We start from the raw sequence: 23,643 nt of genomic DNA, 5'->3' as shown, positions 1-23,643 counted from the left end.
AAAAGAACACACCTACTCAAATTGTACCCCGCGCCCTTGAATATATAGAAGCAAAAATCTTTAATTATTGAATATATATTATAATTCTCAGTTAGCTCTTTTTCAGACCTAATTTACCAAAAAAAAAAACACAAATTTTTTATGTGACTATGCCTCTTAAAGCATAATACAAAATCAAATACTTCAAGCAAATAAATAACATATCTATATCTATACTATTATTAAGAAAAGAGGCTTTGTTAGCCAAAACTGAAAATTTTGACAGATTTAACCCTGAAAGATTAAAAAAATTTGACAATAAATTAAATCACAAGGGTAAATATGACAATTATAAAATAGATTTTATTAAGAAAATCAATTATCCCACAACCTCTACTTTTCTCTCATACTATTTTCTCTCTGCAATAACTACCCATTGAATCAATTTTCTTTTGCAGATAACTTTTTTTTTTGTTTACAATTAAAATTTTTCTTACACATGCAGAGCATGTGATTGCAAACTAGTTATTATTAAAATAAGAGGTTTTGTTAGCCAAAATTGAAAATTTTGACAGATTTAACCCTGAAAGATTAAAAAACTTTGTAAATAAATTAAATTAGAAGGATAAATAAGACAATTATAAAATAGATTTTTATTAAGAAAATGAAAAAGAAATGATTCCACAACCCCCACTTTTCTCTCCTACTATTTTCTCTCTGCAATAACTACCAGTGAATCTACTTTTTCTGCAATAACTACCCACCTTTTAAAAAAAAACAAAACAAAAAAAAATTTCGTACACATGCAGAGCATGTGATTGCAGACTAATGTATGACTAAAACAAGAAAATAAATAACATATGGGCTAAGTTTAGAAATTTGAGGTGGGCTAATTTTTAATATTTAATCTGTTAAACCATAATTAAGCTACAAATTTATGTTTTTTCAAAATCTGAGGTGGGCTGTAGCCCAACGGAGCCCGTATGTAGCTACGCCTTTGCTGAAGAGAAAGCTGAGAGGTTAGTTTTTGTTAACTTCACTAGTATCATTATTGCATATGAATTGTTTCAAACTTGTTCTAGGCCTAGAACTTCTATGTCGTTCATTTGATTAACAGCGCGCATCTCAGTTGAATCTGTTGCATTTTTTTTCTCAGATATATAGGACTTTTTTTTTTTTTTTTTTTTTTTGGCAAAGAGATATATATATATAGGACTTTGGAAATCATCACTGGCTAAAATTAAGTCTGTAAGACAAGATGGAGAACATCAACCACCACGTAGAAAATGGCCAAGAATAAAAAAGATACTTGATCCACAAGGACGATGCCTTCAAATGTGGAACAAGATATTTGTAATCTCATGTGTTTTTGCAGTCTCATTGGATCCTTTGTTCTTTTACATTCCGATCATCGACAGAGACGTCAAGTGCCTTAAGTAGGACAACAGGTTGAAGGCCATAGCTCTAGTGTTAAGGTCATTAACAGATCTATTCTATATGGGGGACCTTGTTTTACAAATTATTCTTATATCGAAAGTGAAGACATCAACTAAGAATGTTGTTTCCCAAGGAAATAAAACAGGTGAGGAAGTTCCTTCTAAAAGAAAGAAATCAGTTCTGGATGTTCTGGAAATAGCTAAGAGGGCATTTCCAATAGCCAAGAAGGTTTTGCAATCTTACATCATTGTAGTTGACATTTTAGCTGTTCTTCCAATCCCACAGGTAATTACATTTCTCTGGAGCCATTGTTTTGACAAATTTGGCATAGTATATCAATATATTAATCTATTGAGACACATGTTTGTCACCACTTGAAAATTAACAATTGGCTTAAACCTTTGTTAACTGTTTCAGGTAGTGTTCTTCATTTTCTTTTCAAAAATGAAGGGTTCGAGATCTTTGAGGACAAGAAAGTTTTTGAATGCTTTTGTTCTTTTGCAATATGTGCCACGAGTTCTTCGCATCTACCTGTTGTGTAACAAATGCGAAAAGACTACTAAAAGGACAGGTATGGGTTAAAAGCGTTTTCAATTTCTTTCTCTACATCCTGGCTAGTCATGTAAGTTTCAAACTCATCTTAAATATCTAGCCTAACTGCTCAACGAGATCTGCATTATTCTTATTCCTAGCTAGTCATGGATATGTTTTCTGCATTTCCATCATAAACTAACTTCTTGCTCCTTTAGGTCCTTGGAGCTCTTTGGTACTTTTTCTCCATTCAGCGAGAGACAGCTTGCTGGCAATATGCTTGCCAAAGAGAAAATGGATGTGAACCTAGTAATTTTGACTGTAACGACACTCGCACGTTCAGAAATGTCACATTACTAAATAATTTATGCCCTGTAGATTCTCCAAACAAGACACTCTTTGATTTTGGTATATTTCTTGATGCCCTTCAATCTGGCATGTTAGGGTCAACAGATTTTGCAGCAAAATTCTTGAACTGTTTCTGGTGGGGGCTGCAAAATTTGAGGTTTGCACCTACATTGTCAGTTTGATCTTGCAATTTTCTGTCTTATTTATTTTAGCTGTGCTCTGCTTACTTATGTTGATACCAAAGAATTTATAAAGAAATGAATTCAGTATAACTTTCTTAATCAGTTTACTTATGTGTTGATTGCCCTATTTCACTTCTGCAGTTCTCTTGGTCAAAATCTCCAGACCAGTACCTACGCTTGGGAAAACCTATTTGCAGTTTATATTTCTATAATAGGATTACTACTATTTCTATATCTCATTGGAAATTTGCAGGTTGGTATTGCGTATGTATATGTATAGTTGTATACATATATATGTATATTTTGTTCTTACAACTGTAATGCTGATATCCAGTTGTTGTGGAATGTATAGACATATTTGCAGTTGTCAACTACAAGATCAGAAAAGATTAGGCGGAAAATGGAAACAAAAAGTCTAGAAATAGATTTGTGGCTATTTAGAAAAGGCCTCCCTAAGAGTTTGAAGGAAGTGATCATGCTAACTGTTGAAAAACATATCTGATGGAGCAAGCTTTTCTTCTTTTTGATATGATTCAATTAACATGATCTTTTACAAGGAGAAAACATATAAACGGAAGGGAAGGGAAAAGGAAGACAACAAAAGGTTAAAGGGGAACAGCAAAAGGAAAAAGGAGAAAGACAAAAAAAAAACGGAAAAGAAGGAAAAGAAGAGACAGCAAAAAGAAAGTGAAAAAGAAGAGAACAACAGACAAAAAACAATTGCTGGCAATATGCCAAACTAATTGCTGGTAATATGCTAAACTCCAATACTAACTGTGGGACGGAGGATCGAAGAAAATAAAGAAGTTCGGGTAGATGAAATCCTCTCTGTTCTTCCCTCGGGACAAAGTAACTTTATCAAGCGCTATCTTCGTTTGGCTACCCTCAAGAAAGTGAGTCGTTTGTATTATGATTTATGATTCATTCATGATTTTCAAAGTTCTCCATTATAGCCTGGCCAATGTCCATTACTAGATTTTTGTCTAACGCTAAATGTATATAGGTTCCAATTCTCAACACTATGGATGAAAAGCTGTTGAAAGCAATCTGTGACCACCTCCAGCCAAGAGAGTATAGTGTGGATAGATGCTTTATTCGGGAAGGGGATAAACTTGATCGGCTGATTTTGGTAAGGCAAGGCATTGTACGAACCTACAGAACAAATGGTAAAAGCGGTTCTAAGCTTCTTGTGAAAGGTGAATTATATGGAGGAGAGCTTCTAAATTGGGCTTCAAACTTTACCAACTCTGATTTTCCCAACTCGACTAGGAATGCCAGGTCCATAACCGATGTTGAAGTCTTTGAACTGATGGCCAATGACTTGAAGAGTGTGGTCACTAAATTCTGGTGGCATTTCACCAAGGACAAGGAACTCTCTGCATACTTTGGCAACTTGGATCAATTGAAGCAGTTGGAGGAGTTTGCAACTTCTGCCATAGAAAAACGAGTTCGTCGCATTAATCAAGCAAAGAACAAGGAAGGTCCCCAGTTGGCTACTGGTCAGGGTAGTAAAAACTGGCAAAGAGTAGGCAAAGTTCTGATCAGGGACCCTGTACCTTCCCCCAAGTCCTCGCTTGGTGCTTCCCAAGGCAACTAGGACAAAGTAAAACAACTATGCCAATTATGAAGCACATGCTATTCAATACGGTTATACGTTGTACATGAAAACAAAAGGACAGTTCATTTGGATGGCCAAGTTGATTTTGAACGGAGATGTTCTTGAAATAATAGTTTAGAAAATAAATATTGTCTCGGATAATGATAGAGGAACTACGTAGTGGAAATATAAAGAGTTTGGACGAGTAGCGTACATGTCGAAAACTACTATTTAGGGTTGACCATAAGTCTAATTGACTTGTCAAATGCAATAGAAACTTTTTTTTTGAAAGAAAATAGGTCAGCCCTTTCATTAGATTTAGCAAGCAGTACAAAAACGAAACATCCCTATGGGGTCGACAGAAAGCAATCGTTCCTTAGAACCTCATGAAACCCTATTCTAGAAGGATAAAATCCCAAAAAATCCCGAGTACACCCACCTTTTAGGAAATCCACGCACCATTATTCTAAAAAATCAAGAAACCTCGAAGCAGACATAAATGGGAAACAACTAAGGCACTGGTTTTTGTGACCCAAACAAAAATTAAACAGCACTATGGGCCTTAAAGACCCAAACCATCCAGCCCCATAACACAAGGGTAACTAGAGTAGAGAACCCAGAGCTACAGCCCACAAGCCAATACAAGGCCCAAACGGCCCAGCTACTCCAAGCTTCGACCTGAGTAGGGAAAAAAACTTCCTTGCCGCCGCTCCAGCCATGAACGCTGCCACCAAAGCCACTGCATTCACCCCAAATGCCCCTTATACTGCCGCATTTAGAACAATCAGCGTTCCAGCAGCCAGTACCATCCATTCCAAAGTAAGACAAGATCGGTTGTAATTCCGGCCATGGCAAACGAACAATCACTCCACCACCAACGTCAAATTCATCCCATTCCACCTTCAATAACCGCCGCCACCGAAGAAAAGAGCATCCAAAGATTGGGTACCCGATCCCATCGGTCCGAGTCTTCAATGAAAGAAATCCTGGCGCCGTGGACCCCGCCGCCATATCTCCTACCCGCACAGCCTGGGAATCAGCAAGCACCGATCGACATCCATCATGCTCCCATAATCGAAAGCCATCAATCTCCCTATCCCAGATACAATCCGAGACTCCTCTCACACCTGCAGAACGAACAAAATCCACCCCCATAACCTCTCCATCAACAAAGACCAAGAAGAAGGTGACAAGAAGCAAAGCCAGTTGGACTGACTTCAAAGCAGCCATCAAACGACGACCAGGTATAGTAGAAAGGTCAACCCGTCTACCAAACCCTAGCAGAGCACGCTAGGTCCGAGTGTGTTTTTCTCTAACTACTACAATAAATGCAATAGAAACTTTGTATTAGGTTGCTGGTGTATCATGAGGTTTGTTTTTTTTTTTTTTTTTTGAGTAAAATGAGGCCAGCCCTTTATTGAAATTGAGAGATTGCAACGATACCATGCCAAAAGGCATAAAAAAGAAAATAAACAATGCGAAAGTAAAAGATGCAAAAATTGCATCTGAAATACAAATAATTAAATTTAAGAGCAGCAGCATCGAAACGCAGTACTGATTTTACACTACGGATTGCAGCTGTGTAGTGAATTGAGTAGTCGGTGGTTTGACTACCCATCGAACTCCAACGCACAAATTGACAAAAATCAACTTGGCGCCGGAATGAAGGCACTCTCCCACCTAAAGATCGAAGCCGGCCAAGGGTGTCAGAACATGGCCATGTTGGCAGACGATCTTTCACGAACAAATACCATAGAATTGGGTCCTGGATCCAATACCAGTAAAGCATAGGAGCCCTAATCCATTCTAGCAAATCATAAAAAGCCCAACAAAGATTGTGGGCCGCAGGCCAAAACCAAACTCCACCCGGATCCCAGATCCGGCTCCATTTGCCAAGCCCACCTGGATCCCATATCCGGATCCTAGTGCCAGCGATCTGGACAGCAGCACCGTCGGACGCGGCCCTATGACCTGCAATGGAAGAGACTGCCAAACTGCGATAACCATCGCCGATGAACAAAACGCCTCCATCGAAGTCCCAACAAGCCAACACCACCGCACGGCCATCACCATCAGAACCCAATCCCCTCGCCTCGCACCAGAATCCGACGTTCTTCAGCCCCGTCCCGGTAGCGTCGTAATCCCACGTAGATGAAGATCCAAACCCACCGGTAGAAGAAGAAACCTGGTTCCCACCGCCCTTATCCTTCAACCATCGATCCGACCAAGCACCCATCACCACCATATCTGCAGCGAGACCCTGCCCCAAAACCCTTAGATCACCGGTACTGCTACCCGGATCCCACTCCTCCCAGTAATCACCGCCTCCCTTCGATGGTGTACCAACAGCAAATTGGCCCACCGACACAGCCTCAGCAGCGCCCAAACTCCGCACCACAGACGCACTGCCTCTGAAGACAAGGAAGACGAAGATGAAGTGGCAAAAGCCTGAAATTTCCTCCATGAATGGAGTAGGTATAGGTCACGACAGCCAAGAAGGGCCGCCGCACCACAAACCCTAGCAGAGCGTTCTGCTAGGTTGTCTCTGATAAACTCTCTCTCTCCTTCTTGTATCATGAGGTTTGTTAATTACCATTATCATTTTAATGACAGGACATGCATTGCTTTATATACATTCATGACAGGACATGCATTGCTTTATATACAAAAATAAACAATAAAAATTAGATGAAAAATATGTTTAAACTCAAAACTAATTAGACATAAATATCTTGACGTGACTTTTCCTATACTAGACAAAAGCCAATTTCACATGTATCATAAAGTTAATTTTTTTCCAACTCGTAATTTTTAGAGCAAGGTCACCTGTTGAGTCAATAGGTCAGGGTCACTGGGTCAAAACAATGTTCATTGCCACTGGACATGTGTTTCCACCTGTTATGTTTTTTAACCAGCCAGTTACTATTTCATTGAATTTTTATTAATTTATTTATTATAAAATTAAAATATATTAGATGTAAATAAATGGTAATGATGGAAATCAAATATATTTCAATGTGCTTCATATGAGAGCTAATGAGCTATAGGAGGAGGAAGAAAAACTTTGTATAACTATGAAAGATATAATTTTTTGAGTGTGAGAGGTAAAATAAATTGTAGGTATATTTATAAGGAAATTTTTAGATTTTTTTACAATTTCTTTGTTACCGTTTTGTTAGCTTTATATATACACCCACACACAGAGGTTGATTGGCTGCCGTCAGATCTCTTGACTAATTGAAACTCAACGGTCCAGATTAAATGACCATTGGTTTCAAATTTCCAAAAGAACCTTCAGCTACCTTGCACGTGTACCCTTTCCCTCCCATTTAATGTCTCTACGCGACGAATTGATGTCCAGGACGCGCCAGACCTGTTTTCCCGCTACACGACAAGAAATTGATATCCACGCTCGAGCCTACAAGCGTCACCCTTTCCAGACCAGCGCCTGACGTCACCGACGTTGTGGGTTGGGCCGAGCTGGCAACCAGCCATCGTGGGTCACATTCTGGGCCAGGATTTTGACATTCCTCGTGACCTGGGTCAAATAATGTCAAGCAGGGCCGGGTCTGACGATACGTGGGAGGACCTGTCTTCTTCCTTTAATTTTGCATTTTTATTGGTCTGACAACTCGTACTACTTCACTGTATGAAGCACTCATCACTCACCAAAAACAAAATGAAAGGAATCAATGATATTAAAAAGAAAACTTTATCAAATGAAGTGAATTCTGAGCTTATATCTAACAAATTAAATGTGCATGTCAATGTATAAAATGTGGCGCTATTGATTCACACTTATACTTGATCGAGTATAGTTGTTTCTCAATCTTTGTTTCCAAGGCGATTCAGTTGCTGCAAAATTGAGGATCGTTAAAGAAAACCGCTTCAAAACGTTTTGAGTTATGGCTAACCCTGAAATAGCTTTAAATGTAGAGCACACGGAAGAAGAGAAATCTCAGAGGTCAGTTCTTCACCTGACTTGAAGATTTTGCATTTTACTTCTTGTAGATCACTGTATCAAATAATGTACTCAATTTACTGACGAGTTCAACTTGTTGTTCATTGTGTCATTTTGTTCTCCTTTAACAAAATATTCAATCTAAAAGGGAAGTTCCTTCCGATGTGGAACAACATATTTGTAGCATCTTGTGTGTTTGCTGTCTCCTTTGATCCTTTGTTCTTCTACACTCCAGTCATAAACGGGAAGAAGAAGGTGTGTATATTTTGACACAAGGTTGAAGGCCATAGCCCTTGTCTTGAGGTTACTCACAGATCACTTCTACATTGGGGACATTATTATGCGAATTTTGATTAGTATACCTCAAACCAAGTCATCCAAGGCTTCTGGGGAGACCAAAACACAAGCGGAATTCGAAGCTCCTAATTCGAAGGGGAATATAACAGTTGAGACTGTTTTTGCAATAGCTAAGAGGGCTTGGGAGAAAGTTAATAGATCATACATCCTGATTGACATTTTAGCTATTCTTCCCATACCCCAGGTAATGAAGAGAAGTCTTTTATGGAGTAATATTGCTTAGTTTCCCTCTCTTTCTAGTTGCTTGAACCTATGCTTGCCATTTGTAGGTGGGAATGTTCGTTTTCTTTCCGAAGATGAAGGGTCCGGGATGTTCGATAGAATGGAGGCTTTTCGACTTTCTTATTTTGTTCCAATTTGCTTCCCGTTTACTTATTGTGCAGAGAACGTCAGAAAACTCTTAATAAAGCAAGCATGTGGACTAAAGGTGTTTTCAATTTCTTTCTATACATCCTTGCAAGTCATGTAAGCCCTAATTTTTCTTAATTAATGATCCTAGCTAGTTATATTTCTTTCATATTTTCCATATACATGCAAATGTCTTTGCAGTTCAATTGTTAAGTAACTTTTTGATTTTTAGGTACTCGGAGCTCTTTGGTACTTTTTTTGCCACTCAACGAGAGATGGATTGTTGGCATTCTGTTTGCCAACGTCACAAGGGATGTCAACCTAGTACCTTTAGTTGTAGTGAACGACGAAATGGATTGAGAACTATCCCATCGTTAGACAAAGAATGTCCGATAAACCCACCGGACGAAAGGAAAGGAAAGCACTTTAATTTTGGTATATTTGCTGATGCGCTTGACTACCGCCTAGTGCAGTCGACTGATTTTCCTCAAAAATTCTTGAACTGTTTCTCGTGGGGGCTGCGAAATCTGAGGTTTGATAATATTACTTGTACTGTGCTTTGTTTACATATCTTCATGACCCATGAGACGTTCTTATATACTAATTGCTGCATTTGTTATTAATTGTGCAGCTCTCTTAGTCAAAACCTCCAAACAAGTACCTATGCATGGGAAAACCTCTTTGCCGTGTTTATTTCCATTGTAGGCATGCTACTGTTTATATATCTCATCGGAAGTCTGCAGGTTGTGGTCTAGTTAATGATATCTTAATGCTCAGATAGTAGTATAGTACATAGAAATGCATTTTAGTACTACATTTAATGAACTAAACCTATGCTACTTTACTTTTGTTGTGGAATATTGTAGACATATTTGCAGTTTGCAACTGCAAGATCAGAGAAGATTAGACGGAAGATGTTAACGAAAAATTTAGAGGTTGATTTGTGGCTATCTAGAAAGGGACGGCCTAGCAATTTGAGGTAGTGATAATGCAATTCATACAACAAAAACTTGAACAGAACAATGATGTTCAAGTTGAGAACATCCTCTCTGTTCTTCCTTCAGCACATAGTAAATATATCATGCGCTATCTTCGGTTGGCTACACTCAAGAAAGTAAGCATTAATTTGCTTTGTGAATTTAATAGTGGAGAGACTATAAGCTTATAGCCTAGCCATAGTTAAGTAGTTAACAACTAAAATTTTTCTTGAACTTAGGTGCCAATGCTTCAAACTATGGGGGTAAGACTGCTGAAAGCAATCTGTGAGCACCTCGAGCTGGTGGACTATACTGTGGACAGTTGCATTATTCAAGAGGGAGAGCCACTCCATAAGATGATTTTCATCACACATGGCACAGTACATACCTACAGGACCAATGGTAAAGGTGGAAAAATTGGTTCCAGGTTTCTTGAGAAAGGGGACTTCTATGGATCAGAAGAGCTTCTCAATTGGGTATCAAAGTTTAGCTCTTCCCACGACTCACCAATCTCGACCAGAATGGTTAAGCCTGTCACGAAAGTTGAAGTCTTTGAGCTGAGCGCGGACGACTTGAAGAGTGTAGCCATTAAGTACTGGTGGAATTTCACCAAGAACAAGGATCCAAAGGAATTCGACCAGTCTCTGTTAGAGGAGTTTGCAGTATCTTCCATAGAAAAAGAAATCCATCGCCGCAGGCAACCGAAAAAGAAGTTCTCTCCTTAAGTTGGCTACTAATCAGGGTAGTGCTAGCCAGAAGTTCCAAAAGGTCATCAGTAGGGTCATGAGGGATCGGCTACCTGCACCAGTTTGTGCTCTAGGTGGCAGGTAACTAGCTGGCTAAGTTAGGCTTTTTAAGTATTATTCTAGCTAGATTAATTCTTGAACAAGAACCTTGGTTCGTTTATATATATAGTTTCTAGGTCAAGTGTAATTAACAAGTCCCTAATCAGAACAAAGTACCTCGCTTTTGAAGTTTTAGAGCTATTGATTCCGAGTTTTAATGTCACTATGAAGTGCAAATTAAAAGCAATAACATAAGGTCTCCAAGTTACAATGGGTATTGTAGCACCTCGTATGCATAAGCAGAGAGGGGCATTTTGGTCATGAAGGATCGGAGCTGGTTCATTCTCCATAAGGCTAAGTAGCTCGTTTGGTTTATTAGTATTCTAAATTCATTCTTGGACAATGCTATATATATATAGGCCCGATCAGGAGCGGACATCCGCACTTTCGCTAAAGTGCGGACATCGATGCAGCAGGCGGCGCGGGGCTGGCCGGAGGGTGGCCGGAGGCGTCCCAGACCTCTTCTGGGCGGCATTCGAGGTCGGGCTTGCCGGTTTCTGGGCATCCACCTCACCTGTAGTTGTAGGTTCTGTGCAGCACCGCAGAACCATCGCCGGCGACTCCACCGGACCGCAGACCCCTCCGCACGACCCCCAGCGTCCCTCATGCAAGCCGCGCCGCGCCGTCGCCGCTCGATCGAGGTCGGAGGAGCGACGTCCATACTTTTTCTAGGTTGCGGACGTCCGCTCTCGAACGGCTATATATATATATATATATATATATATATAGTTACAGACATCAAAATCTGTAAGCTTTCATCACTCTCTCCCATTTTGTTCTGAAAATGAAAGACAACCACCCTCGGAGTTGAAAGTAGCTATCTTTACAAAGAGAGTAACAAAAATCACAGTCGAGTATTATCAGTTTACCACTCCCCTGGCACGGTATTTCTTTCTGTAATTCTTCTTCTGCAGCTGAAAGCCCAACCCTGAAGGGTCAAAAGGCCCAAAACTCAGTAACCTCGACCCACTTTCAAAATTTCAAATCAAATTTCCAATTCCACCCCTATAGTGAACACAACTCGTTGGACTGCATAAGCTACCCTATCACTCTCTCAACTCAAGCGCCTGGATTGCGCCACTTAAACCTGGGCTTCAAGCATTCCGCTTTTTATTTTTATTTTTTTTTGAATAATAGTAATTCCATTGATAATAGCGCATGCCAAGAAGGTCATTATATACTCACCCGCTGACACATAAAATGGCCAGAACAAGGCTTCGTGGAGGAGCCACAGTAGTACATAGAATAGACCAACTATATTTGAACTTATCGCTCACTATAAAAGCAAGCCTATAAGCTATGAAAAAAACATAGCAAATAGACAAGCCAAAACTACACTCGTTTGGTTCCTAATACAAGGACAATTATTGTAATTAGACAAAAGCTAAAAACATAGGTATGGGCCAAGAGCCAAACCCTAGCCCAAATAGAAGCTGATGGACTACGGTAGAACCTTAGCCCAACAAATAAGCCCAATAGGGCATACCAAGGAGATCTCCCGGCACAGAAGCCTGATTCGGGCCGAGTCCGCCTTCTTCTCCAGCACCCCGTCGTACGGCCCTTTCCGGCAGAGTTCCGTCCAATCCATTCCGCCGACCCACGTCGTCAAGAGCCACACTGCCATGGCAGCGACCCAATCGCTCCGAGCCACACCGCCGACCTGCATCAAAGTGAACAAAACATCCCCAATCTGGGTTCCAACTCCTCGGCCCAACGCCGTCGGTCCAAGATCCAGCCTTGCAAATCGAGTTCCATGACGCCGACGATCCAAGAAAACCAGCAGCGGGAACGAATACCGACCCGGACAGCCCCACCACCACCGTCTCCACCATCCCAGCCAAGCCAAATTGACAAAACACCAAAGAGAATCCCTGACGGTGTCCCATGGGCAGTAGTTTGCCCGTCCGGCAGCAAACCGCATGACAACGGAAAGTTTGGAGGCCAGGCTAGACGTCCGGGCGCCGCCGGATGAGAAGAAAGTTGCAACCGGAAGGCCTTAGGGTTTAGGTGAGAGAGTTCACGTTTGCTTTTTTTTTTTTCTTCTTTCAATCAAACAGTTATTATAAAAGATTAAATACTTGTTACTCCCTGTTCTTTTCTTCCGAAAACAGTTTGGTCCCTCACCTTTTAAATTAAACAGTTTAGTCATTGTTCTCTCTAATTCTCACACAACATGTCCAAAATGAGTCCAAAATAACTATTATACCCTTAACTCCCTCTTTTTATCATTTTTCTCTCTCTTTTTATTTTTCTCTCTTTCTTTTATTTAGTTTTTCTGCTCTCTCTCTCTCTCTGTTGACTCTCGCCAATCTCGAAAAGCTGCTCCTGAACCTCCCCAGCTCTACACTCTCGCCACCCCAACCTCCTCAGCTTGACCCGCAAACCGAAATTGAAGATCGGAAGGAAAAAAAAAGGTCTACGGAAAACAAGGGAAAGGGTTTTCTAGATGGGTCGAATCTCGCCAGGCTTTGGCCACAGGTGAAGGCGGCGGCGGAGGAAATATCTCTGAGGCATTTGAAGGCCCTCAAGGGTAGCCATTTCGAAATTAGGGTTCAGCCCACTAACACCGTGAGCACCTTTCTTCTTCATCTCCTTTTTTTCAATTCAAATTTTGAATTGCTTTTGCCTTCTTTAGCATTTCGCCTTCTTTCTCTCTAATTGTGAGTCAAGTAATTGAACAATGCCCAATTGGAATGATGGAAATGTTGTGATGTAGAAGACTTGCTGTAGTTATAGAGAAGTTTGACTTGAAATTTGATGTGAAAAATGCAGGTTTTGATGATTGGGTGTTTGGCTCTGGTTGTTATGTTGCAGATGAGAAGCATAGATTTGGCTGATGGTTTTTGAATTGTTGTAGTCTATGGAGTGTTACTTCTGGGCTATTGGCTCAATTGCTATCAATTGGATAGATTATGGATGATGGGTTGAAGAAAAAGAAGGTTTAGAAGAAGAAGAAGGTTCTAACCCGAGGCCAAGAGCAGCTCCGGCGAGACAGAGAGAGAGGCAGAAAAAAAAAATTAAAAAAAAAAAGAAGAGAAAAATAATATAAAAAAAACATAACAAAAGAGAGAAAAATGATAAAAAGATGAAGTGAAGAGTATAATAGTCATTTTGGATGTATTGTGTGAGAATTAGAGAGAATAATGACTAAACTGTTTAATTTAAAAGGTGAGGGACTGAACTGTTTTTTAGAGAAAAGTACAAGGAGTAACAAATATTTAATCCTATTATAAACTATATAATCTTAATGAATAAAAGGCCAAACCTATATCATCACAGTCTCTCTCTCTCTCTCTGTTTTTTTTTTTGGACAGAATCGTCTCAACTCAATCTATTGGGGTTCAAAGTTTAGCAAATTACCACTACCTACACTTTTAGTCCATAAATTACCATTAGCAGGCCTGTTTTTTTAAATTCCCATGCAGTACTGTTCATGCGGTACTGTTCACTTTTTGAATTATTTCTATTGGTAAGTAATTTACGAATCTGCCCTTGTGAGTTTGATAATGTGAATTAACACTGCTGAATGTCAGTAGCATTGTGAAGAAATAATATTTCTATATTCCATCTTTGTTTTTCTTATAAACAACTCATTTATTTAATAATTTCAAAAACTATTTATAAATATTACAATATGAAACTTGAACAATATATCATTTATCTCTGGCTTTGCTGCTTTCACATACAAGTTGCTTTGAATTTCACCTCTTCTCATGGTGAAGAAGTTTCTCCAGCAGGATTTCCTGGAGTACTGACCCTCAGAAATATACTGACCCCCAGTAGTATACTAGCCCCAGTAGTATACTGACCATCAGTAGTGTACTGATCATCAGTAGTATACTGACCCCCAATAGTATACTAGCCTGGCCCTCTCGCGTTTGCTCACTTCAGTATTGCTTTCATTAGATCCATCCTGCAAGTCAACCGGCACACAGAGCATAAGGGATGACAAAGTGTGCCAAAAAATGCTTTGGCGATTACAACTCTAATCCTTTCTCTTCAAAAATCATAGCATTCAAACACATAAAAACTATCACTAAGACAGAGCCTAATCTCTATAGTTTCTTCTATTTCTTTCCAAGATAAAAATTGGAAAAGAAAAAAATGAAAGGAAGTAGAAGATACAAGCAGCAAAATTTGCAACTAATCCATGAACTTGCAAGAACAAAGAACCATAAGAAACTAACATAAACACAAACTAAAGCTACTGACCCTCAATACAAAACTAACAATCATACTATAGCTACTGACCTACAAACAAAATGTTGCTGAGCCCTGTAGAAATAACAAATAAATTAGGATCAGTACAGCTCCACCAAATTGCAAAACAAATAAACAACACAATGTCATTATAGCTTACCCATGCCAAAACCTGTGACAACATGAGGCTAAAAGTACTGACCCTCAAAATTTCTCAAACATAAACTGTATAAGATGTTGGCACCACTCACCACATCTTTGGATGATGGCGCATCATCAGTTGATCTATGTCTGGAGTTATTACCATGTGAACCATGCCCAGAACCATTCCTTCTAGAAAATCTTGTCCCACTGAAATATTCATATAATTAAAAATTAATTCAATCAAAGACTAAACCACAGATCCAAGACCAACTATTGAAGATATTGTAAACACCTATTTACATAAGTAAAGACTGATGCATTTCAAGCCTTGCTTGAAAACTTAAACTTACAAACCTGAAGGCCTTTCTGTTCTTTCTGCAGAAGGTCCAGGGTTCAAAGCTGGTTTTGCACTTGCCTGCTAGAAAGACATTCAAATGAAATAACGATCATTATCGATGCAAATATACACACAAACAAAAATGATATTATTTTCCTTTAGAGAAAACCCCAACAAATTAAGTACTTACTCGTGTTCTGGAACTGGAGCCAATTTGTGGATACTTCAGTATTTGTCCAATCAAATACATAGTCAAATTGATAACCTGCAGCAATTACAAATTAGTAGCCCAATCATGTTTGTACATCTTTTTATAAGATTCATCATTACAGATAATATCTAATGCATTATGCTAACCTTCGCAGCCTCCCTTCGCCCCCTCACTTCGCCGGCTTCGCAGCCTAGGTTCGCCGGTTGCCTCGCAGCTTTGCTTCGCCGGATTTGCAGCCTCACTTCGCCGGCTTCGCAGCCTTGCTTCGCCGGATTGGCAGCCTCCCTTCGCCGGATTGGCAACCTCCCTTCGCAGGATTCGCAGCCTCCCTTCGCCGCCTCGATCCGCAAGCTGCTTCGTCCCTTACCTTCGTCGGAGCCCTAGATCGATTTAGGGAGGATTTGGATTTTGGGATGGTTTCGATTTTGGAACCGTTCTGATTTTGGGAGAAATGGGTTATGTGAGTCTCAGTGGCATGTTTCGTAATTTTCTTAATATTTGAGTGTTTTTTCTATAAAATGGGCTGACAGCCTGTTTCAATTATTGGCTGCATGGGCTATTGGTTTTGGAGTCTGCTATTGGTAAATAGTAATGTCATTTTGTAGTTATTGGTAAAAAGCTCTTCAAAGTTTTCATTGGGTTTAGCTACCTAGAAAATCTAGAAAATGAAATCCACAATCCAGCCATACATGAAGTTTCCTTGATGGCTTCTATGGCGGGTGGTCAAGACTACTCAAGAGGAATGCAGCTAACAATTTCCGATGAAAATTCTACAAGCTTTAATGAATTGCAATCAGAATTACAAAGTATTAATCAAATACCAATTTGCATGTGACACTTAGAGGTTTATTTACCATGTTGAGGTTTAATTACTAATCGGTAATGAACAATAATTGATCGATTAAAAGAAAGACTTGGGTGAGAGATATAACACGTCGACACCTATTGTCAATAATTGATCGATTAAAAAAAAAAAAAAAAACTTGGGACTTAGGTCACCTAATTGTCAATCAATATCCTCTCCTTGACTAGTTTCAGTCCTTGGCTTCCTTGACTATTAATCTAAGCCATCCATTAAATATAAAGGTCAGTATTTATCCACACCACCATTGGACTCTTAATTGCTGAAACTTAACGTCGTTACTTTTCTTCCACTTCGACGTTAACTCCCATAACCCATCGTCTTCTCTCCTCATCTCTACACTCTCATTATATTGTGGCTCCTCTTAAACACCTGGCTCTCGATGAAGAACGATAGTAACAGCTATGACGCCCTTAATGCGTATGTGATTTCGAGAAAAAGAAATTTCATAGGTTCGACTTTTCTTCTCCCTTTCTTCTTTTCTTCTTTTCTATCCCTCTTCTGCTATGAACGACATGAACTATGCCTGCCCTTTTTTTTTTTGTCTTATCATTTGATCTTTACATGTTCAGGTTTATGTAGTTTATAATGCATATCAATCATCCTTCTTTTTGCGAGTTTGGAATCCCATCTTCCAATCTTTAGGGTTGTCAAAGCTATGGACGAGTTTAGGATCTTTTATAAATAAGGCAATAGATTTCTATGAAAGATTGCAGGGTAGAATTAGAAGTTACTGAATTGGGAGAGAACCCAATGAACCAAAAAAGTTACAAATCCAGTAACCCACCGTGAATATATATATATATACGTGTCACACACACACACACACGAAAATGTTCTGAAGAGGATGTCCGCACTGTTGCTAAAGTGCGGACGTCGCCGCTGCAGCTCGGCTCGGGGTTCGACGGAGCGGCGGGGCTTGGCGGACGGACGGCAGGGGTCGGACGGAGAGGCCTGCAGTCGGTGGAGTCGCCGACGACGGGGTTGCAGCTCGCTGCAAAAAACCTACAGTTGCAGGTCGGGTTGCTGCCCAGAACCTGCAACACCGACCTCCTCTGACCTCGAACGCTGCCCAGAACCGTCCGGGATGCTTCCAGCCTCCCTCCTGCAAGCTGCGCGCCGCCGTCGCCGCCTGGAACGCCTCAGCTGCTAAAGTGCGGACGTCTTTTTCAGAACCGGACTATATATATATATATATATACTCGACAAAATCTAGTTTCAATAAATAAAAAAATTTAGCAAGAAAATAACAAATTTGAGCAAAGAAATAGTCGAAAACTCATAATATACCTCCCACTGGCCATAAGAATTTAGATGCAGGAGACGAACCTGATGGATGGAGGAGGAGGAAAGAAAGTAGAAGTCTGGCAATGGCGTTGTTTAAAGTTTGAAAACGATGATTTTGATTGGGCAAAATACTGTTTAGTCCCTGAAGTATGTCTTTGTCCTCATTTCAGTCCCTGCTTTTCTAATTTAATCTAAAAAGTCCCTGAGGTCATAATTTCGTGTCTAATAGGTCCTCGCCGTTAAGATTCTATCAAGTTGGACCGTTATGTTGCTGATGTGGCACTCCAAGCCAGACCACCTCAACATTTGCAGGCCATGCAACCTGTAAATTGTCCAAAATAACCCTTCTTCTTCTTCACACCCAAACCACCATAACCACCACCAAGCTCTCTTTCTGAGCCCAACCCCTCGCCGCTTTCCTCAACCCCTCGCCGCCTCATCTGAAACTGAATCAACCAACCTCTCTTACTCAAAGAACTCAAACTCGAATTCCCTCTATTGCTGCACCACCAAAACTTGAACAGGAACAAAGTCTCCGAGAGCAGTTTCACAGTCACCATCTCCAAAACCACCTTTTCACCACCACCACTTGCTGCTGCACCACCTCCTACTCCATTTGTCACTACACCCAATCCGACCACCTTTACCCTCCACCACAACCATTCCCAGACCCACTTCTCCAAGCCACTGCCTCTCAATTCCTCATTTCTAATCCCCCAGATTCCTACCTTCACCACCACCAAAACTACCACAACCACCATCGAGCTCAACCAACAATTCCATTGCGATTATATATCAACAAATTCCAAGAACTACACTTGCATAATCAATCAAACCAACATATCCAACATCTGGGTATTTCCAAGTTCATCAAAAACTAAATTCCACCTCAAATTAACCCCAATTCTTTCTTTGAAACCCAAAATTACCAGAAAATAATCAATCTGAAGCACTGAGATTAGGTTACCTATCCCAATCCTCAGCCTGCTTCAGCAAAATCGCAACCGCATGCAGCGTTGCCGCCATCACCGTCGGCCTCGTACCCGCCATCACCGTCGGATTCCGTAGTCTGGTTCATCTTCCATTTGGATGGAACCAGACTGAAGTCGTGGTCATTGAAGCTCTGCCTCTGTGGCCAAACTCTGATCACGAGATTTGAACCAGAGCTCGATTCTTTGAGAAGCCCAACAGTGTCGTGAATCGGAGACCGAGGAACTCCGGAGAGTGAGTGGCGTGGAGGTGGCGCACTTGCTCAGGAATGAAAGCCAAAACATGAGGCAAAGACTGGGTTCTCCTTGGTTTTGGTCTCACGGAGTGGCTTTGTTTGTCTTCTTTAGCTTTGAGGTTGGATTTGATGAGAGGAAGAAGAAGAGCTAGGATGATGAGGCCCGTGTTTGGGTAAAGGAACAAGAGGAAGAAGAGATTGCAACAAGAACAAAAAAGAAAAGAATTAAAAAAATTAAAAGGGGAGGCTAGGGTTATTTTCGACATTTTAACATCCACCATGCTTACGTGGCGCTGAGTTGGCGTCTACTGATCTGCCACGTCAGCCAGTTAACGAAGCATTTAGACGGCGACGACTTATTAGACATGAAATTGTGACCTCAGAGATTTTTCAGATTAAATTAGAAAAGCAGGGACTGAAACGAGGACGAATGCATACTTCAGGGACTAAACAGTATTTAACCCTTTTTTATTCTTTTTTGTTTGATTCAGTTAGCTAAGAAACGGCGTTTGTTCTCATTTAATGAGTTTTATAAGCTCTTTTGCTGACGTGTCATATTTATAGCCTTTGGATTTTCCGTTGATAGTCCAGATTAGAAGTCTAGGATAACTAAGGATGCAGTGTACCAAGGAGAGGATCTGGACCTACAAGGGACAATAAATAGTCGGCAAATGATTAAACTAACATTGACTACATATAGGGTAGACTGGTAGAGCTAGAAATTTGATCTCAGTACTTCATTCTCAGAATTATTTGTTTCAATGGAAGCGAGCTGAATCCACTTTCTAAGAATTTGTGTCAAGTATTGGAGGACCATTGTGTCATAATCAGATATAATTTCGAGCGTTCGAGACTGTTGATCAGTGGCAGTTATGGCAAACCACCACTCTGACGTAATGTTAGATGTGGCTGAGACTAAGAGGTCAATTCTATAAGAACACTTATTCGTCTTTGTATTCTTATAATTGGTTCATATATAATATATTACATAGATCTGCTACTACATACTGGTATAAACAAGTTTAGTTATTCTTGTTAATGAAGCTTATATATGTTTCCTCTTAATTATCAGAGAGGTGTTAGAACATTGGCAATCAGAGACTGCAACAGGTAAATCTGCCGCAAAGGAGGCAGGAAATAGAAGCAAATGGTCAAGAACATTCAATAAAATTGTTGATCCAGAAGGGAATTTCCTTCCAATATGGAATAAGATATTTATAGTAACATGCGTGCTTGCTGTGTCGCTCGATCCTTTGTTCTTCTACATTCCTATAGTAGATGAAGACATGAAGTGCCTCAGTTTGGACAAAAACTTGAAGGCAATTGCTCTTGCATCAAGATCGTTTACAGATCGCCTCTACATGATGGACATTCTTTTAAATATATTAGCTATGACTACGGCTAAATCACCATCAGCCAGATCTGGGGATTCCTCAAGTGGAAAGAAATCAGCACTCGAGCGTGTTTTGGCAATAGCAAACACGTCTATGGTAGTAGCTAACCGGATTTTCCGATCATACATTTTAGTGGACATTTTAGCTGTTCTTCCCGTTCCACAGGTAAGTTTATCGATGATCTATTATTTCTCTATTTCGCTCAAGTTTTAATATATTTTCTGCTTTACATAGCATTGCTCCGTTGAGGACTGGGTTACTAAATCGAGATTTTACTTTGTTTAAAACCTCCAATTTTCTTAGTTACTTTTGACTAGACCTGAAAATGGACTGGATTTGTAGCGGATCGACCTAAATCCAATCCGTTTAGTAATAAAAATTTTCAACCCGACATGATTTATTAACCCGGTAGATTGTTGATAGCTCAATCTAAATCCATATCTGCCGGATTAATAGATACCCAATCCGCTAATCTAATCGGTTTATAATAACAAATATTTTTAAATTTTAATAATAATATTAAATTTGTATCATAACACTTTTATGAAATTTTAATAAAATATTATATATTTATTATTTTCTATTCAAAAGTAGTAAGTGTTGTATATTTTATAGTTAATATTTTAGAAAATAACATCTTATTAATACAAAAATAATATTTAATTACTATAAAAACGGACAGAATCATTAACGGATCGGATCAACATAAATCTGTGTTTAACCAATCTAGATCATTAACAGATCAATGGATCAAATTTTCAATCCAAATCCGTTCAATAACTATGGATCTAGAACGGATCCGGATCAAAATCCGGTCTATTTGTAGGTCAGTTGTACACATGCATATGGTATACCAAAAAGGACTTTATTTGCATGAACGGCGACTATACTCTTGAATAAATTTCAGTGAAATACTAAAACTAAATTAAGGATATAATATTTTTCTTCATAGGCTATAAAAGAAATAAGTACCACGACTTGAGAAAGACCGTTGACCTACTATATGTGGTGTGTGTATGTGTATATATTAATTCCAAGTTGGGCTACAGGTCTATTAGTAATTGATATTAAGTATCCTCGCTAACAATTGGCTTTTGTTTTTCTTCCAGGTTGTAATTTTCAGCTTCTTTTCCAAAATGAGGAGCTCAAGATCTTCGGAAACAAGGAAGTTCCTAGACTCTCTTGTTCTGCTTCAATATGTGCCACGGGTTCTTCGCATTTTTCTGTTGTGTAATGAACGCCATTTGATTCCAAGAAAGGCGGGCATATGGATTAAAAGTGTTTTCAATTTCTTTCTTTACATTCTAGCTAGTCATGTAAGTTCACTCTTAACTGAACTCATTAAATTTTTAAAATGATTAATTTCCTATGAAGTCAGATCATTAATTAATTTATCGACTGTCTAGGTACTCGGAGCTGTGTGGTATTATTTTTCTATATTAAAAGAGACAGCTTGTTGGCAATCCGCTTACCGTAGTCAAAATCAATATGAACATGGCGGTTATGGCTGTGATGATCACCATACATCAAGAAATGTAACATTACTAAATGGACTATGTCCTACAAATCCACCGAACCCAACACTATTCGACTTTGGTGTATTTACTGATGCCTTTCTCTCTGGCATGCTAGGGTCAACAAATTTTCCGCAAAAATTTTTAATTTGTTTCTGGTGGGGCTTGCGAAATCTCAGGTTTGCACCTATTTATTTTGATATAATTTAAATTATGTTGAAAAGTGGAGGGTAAAAAATACTCCCGTTATAATAGTTACAAATGGTATTATAATCGAGAAGTGAAAATGTATAGATAAGGAAATGAGTGTAGCTAGATTTGTTTTGACAACAGTGATAGGGGTGTGTGTGTGTAGATATCGAGTACTATTTAATAGCTTCTTTCATGCTTGCAGTTCTCTTGGTCAGAACCTGCAGCCCAGTACCAATGCTTGGGAAAACCTCTTTGCGGTTTCCATTTCTATTATTGGCTTGCTACTATTTTTATATCTCATTGGAAATTTGCAGGTTTGTGCATGCTCAGAGTCTTTATATATATTCATGCTTTAATCATCCATATATATGAACTGAAAAGCTTTTACCACTGTTGTGGCGTTGTGTTGAACATATATACGTCCACAGACATATTTGCAGTTTGGAACTACACGAGCAGAAGAGATTCGGCGGAGAACGAAAACGAAAGATCTGGAGGTAGATTTGTGGCTATCAAGAAAGGGCATCCCTAATAAAGTACTGAAGAAACTGATCATGCAAACTGTGGAACGAAGAATCGAAGAGAACAAAGATGTTCAGGTGGAGAACATCCTCTCTCTACTTCCCGTGAGACACAGCAATTTAATCAGACACTATATGCGACTCGCTACACTTAAGAAAGTAAGTAATTATATTCCTCTTTGTATTCATGAGATATCTTCTCCAACACACACATGCATGTTTCTCAAACAAGTGAATGTATGATAATGTTTTAAAAAAAACAATGATAACTCATGGTAACTAAGAAAAAATTGTTCTTACGGTAAATAAAATCATCTGCGGAACAAAGTGGTTTCTAGTTTAAGTAACTAAGTATTGACTTTGATAATGCACATAAAATACGTAGAATATTGTCATTACTAAAAGTAATTTGTGGTCATTACACTAATAGTTTTTATTTTTTTTCTCCTAAATGTTAACCTAGGTTCCGATGCTTCAAAGAATGGATGAAAGATTGTTACGAGAAATATGTACGTATCTTAAGTCGGTGACTTACGAAAAGGAGCATCCTATTATGGAAGAGGGGCGTCCACTTGATAAGATGTTTTTCATCAGGCAAGGCATGGTTCGGACCTACAGAATACATAAAGGAGATAAAGTTATAAAATTTGGTAATTCTAAGGTTCTTGAGCAAGGTGATTTATATGGGGAAGAACTTCTGAATCGGATATCAAGTTTTACTTCTTCTTCCGACTTGCCCAACTCGACCAGATTTGTTAGGTCTCTGAACAAAGTTGAGGTCTTCGCTCTGGAGGCCGAAGACTTGAAGAAGGTAGTCAACAAATGCTGGTGGCATTTCACCAAGGACAAGATTCTGTACCAATATTATAACAAAGATCAGTTGAATCAGTTGAAGAGGTTAGCAGCTTCTGCAATACAAAGACAAGTCACTCGCATTAAAACTCTACAAAAGAACAAGTCTGCAAAGGGTCCCCAAATGGTTACTGGTCAGGGTAATAAAAAGAGAAAACTAGGGGCATAGGATTTTCCTGCAGTATAATTTTGAGAGAAAAAATGTTGTATTATTTTATCCTACATGGTAACTTTTGGCTGTAAATTGAAAAGAAATAATGGATGAATTTTACCTAAATTTTTTTATAAAAATTGGGCTTATAATGAATTGCCCCAAGTAAAAACTGGCAAGTCATCAAGGAC

At 39.3% G+C, this 23,643-nt stretch overlaps 4 protein-coding genes and 1 pseudogene across 4 annotated transcripts; 4 read left to right on the top strand and 1 right to left on the bottom strand.

The window, feature by feature from the left end:
* The first annotated feature begins 1,314 nt into the window (after nt 1-1,314).
* Nucleotides 1,315-4,074, top strand: LOC133717015 (cyclic nucleotide-gated ion channel 1-like; annotated as a pseudogene).
* Nucleotides 4,075-8,758: 4,684 nt separating this feature from the next.
* Nucleotides 8,759-10,425, top strand: LOC133718361 (cyclic nucleotide-gated ion channel 1-like). The gene is made up of 5 exons (XM_062145192.1): nt 8,759-8,857; nt 8,973-9,272; nt 9,372-9,483; nt 9,607-9,854; nt 9,957-10,425. Coding segments are annotated over exons 1-4 (531 nt in total). The 5' UTR covers nt 8,759-8,855; the 3' UTR covers nt 9,724-9,854; nt 9,957-10,425.
* Nucleotides 9,729-10,442, top strand: LOC133717014 (cyclic nucleotide-gated ion channel 1-like). Its single transcript, XM_062143639.1, has 2 exons — nt 9,729-9,854; nt 9,957-10,442. The coding sequence occupies exons 1-2, from the start codon at nt 9,729-9,731 to the stop codon at nt 10,440-10,442; spliced, it is 612 nt and encodes a 203-aa protein (XP_061999623.1).
* A 3,658-nt stretch (nt 10,443-14,100) lies between these two features.
* On the bottom strand, nt 14,101-15,720 carry LOC133718464 (casein kinase 1-like protein 11). Its single transcript, XM_062145316.1, has 6 exons — nt 15,601-15,720; nt 15,434-15,508; nt 15,261-15,321; nt 15,014-15,113; nt 14,814-14,837; nt 14,101-14,475 (listed from the first exon to the last, which is right to left on the bottom strand). The coding sequence occupies exons 2-6, from the start codon at nt 15,491-15,493 to the stop codon at nt 14,445-14,447; spliced, it is 276 nt and encodes a 91-aa protein (XP_062001300.1). The 5' UTR covers nt 15,494-15,508; nt 15,601-15,720; the 3' UTR covers nt 14,101-14,444.
* A 4,029-nt stretch (nt 15,721-19,749) lies between these two features.
* On the top strand, nt 19,750-23,486 carry LOC133717696 (cyclic nucleotide-gated ion channel 1-like). The gene is made up of 6 exons (XM_062144411.1): nt 19,750-20,387; nt 21,332-21,538; nt 21,629-21,915; nt 22,131-22,242; nt 22,357-22,608; nt 22,913-23,486. Exons 1-6 carry the CDS (start codon nt 20,115-20,117, stop codon nt 23,468-23,470), a joined length of 1,689 nt encoding a protein of 562 aa, XP_062000395.1. The 5' UTR covers nt 19,750-20,114; the 3' UTR covers nt 23,471-23,486.
* The last annotated feature ends 157 nt before the right edge of the window (nt 23,487-23,643 follow it).

The sequence above is a fragment of the Rosa rugosa genome, chromosome 6, assembly GCF_958449725.1.
Source record: "Rosa rugosa chromosome 6, drRosRugo1.1, whole genome shotgun sequence".
NCBI lineage: Eukaryota > Viridiplantae > Streptophyta > Magnoliopsida > Rosales > Rosaceae > Rosa > Rosa rugosa.
This window is presented reverse-complemented; position numbering and strand designations above follow the sequence as displayed.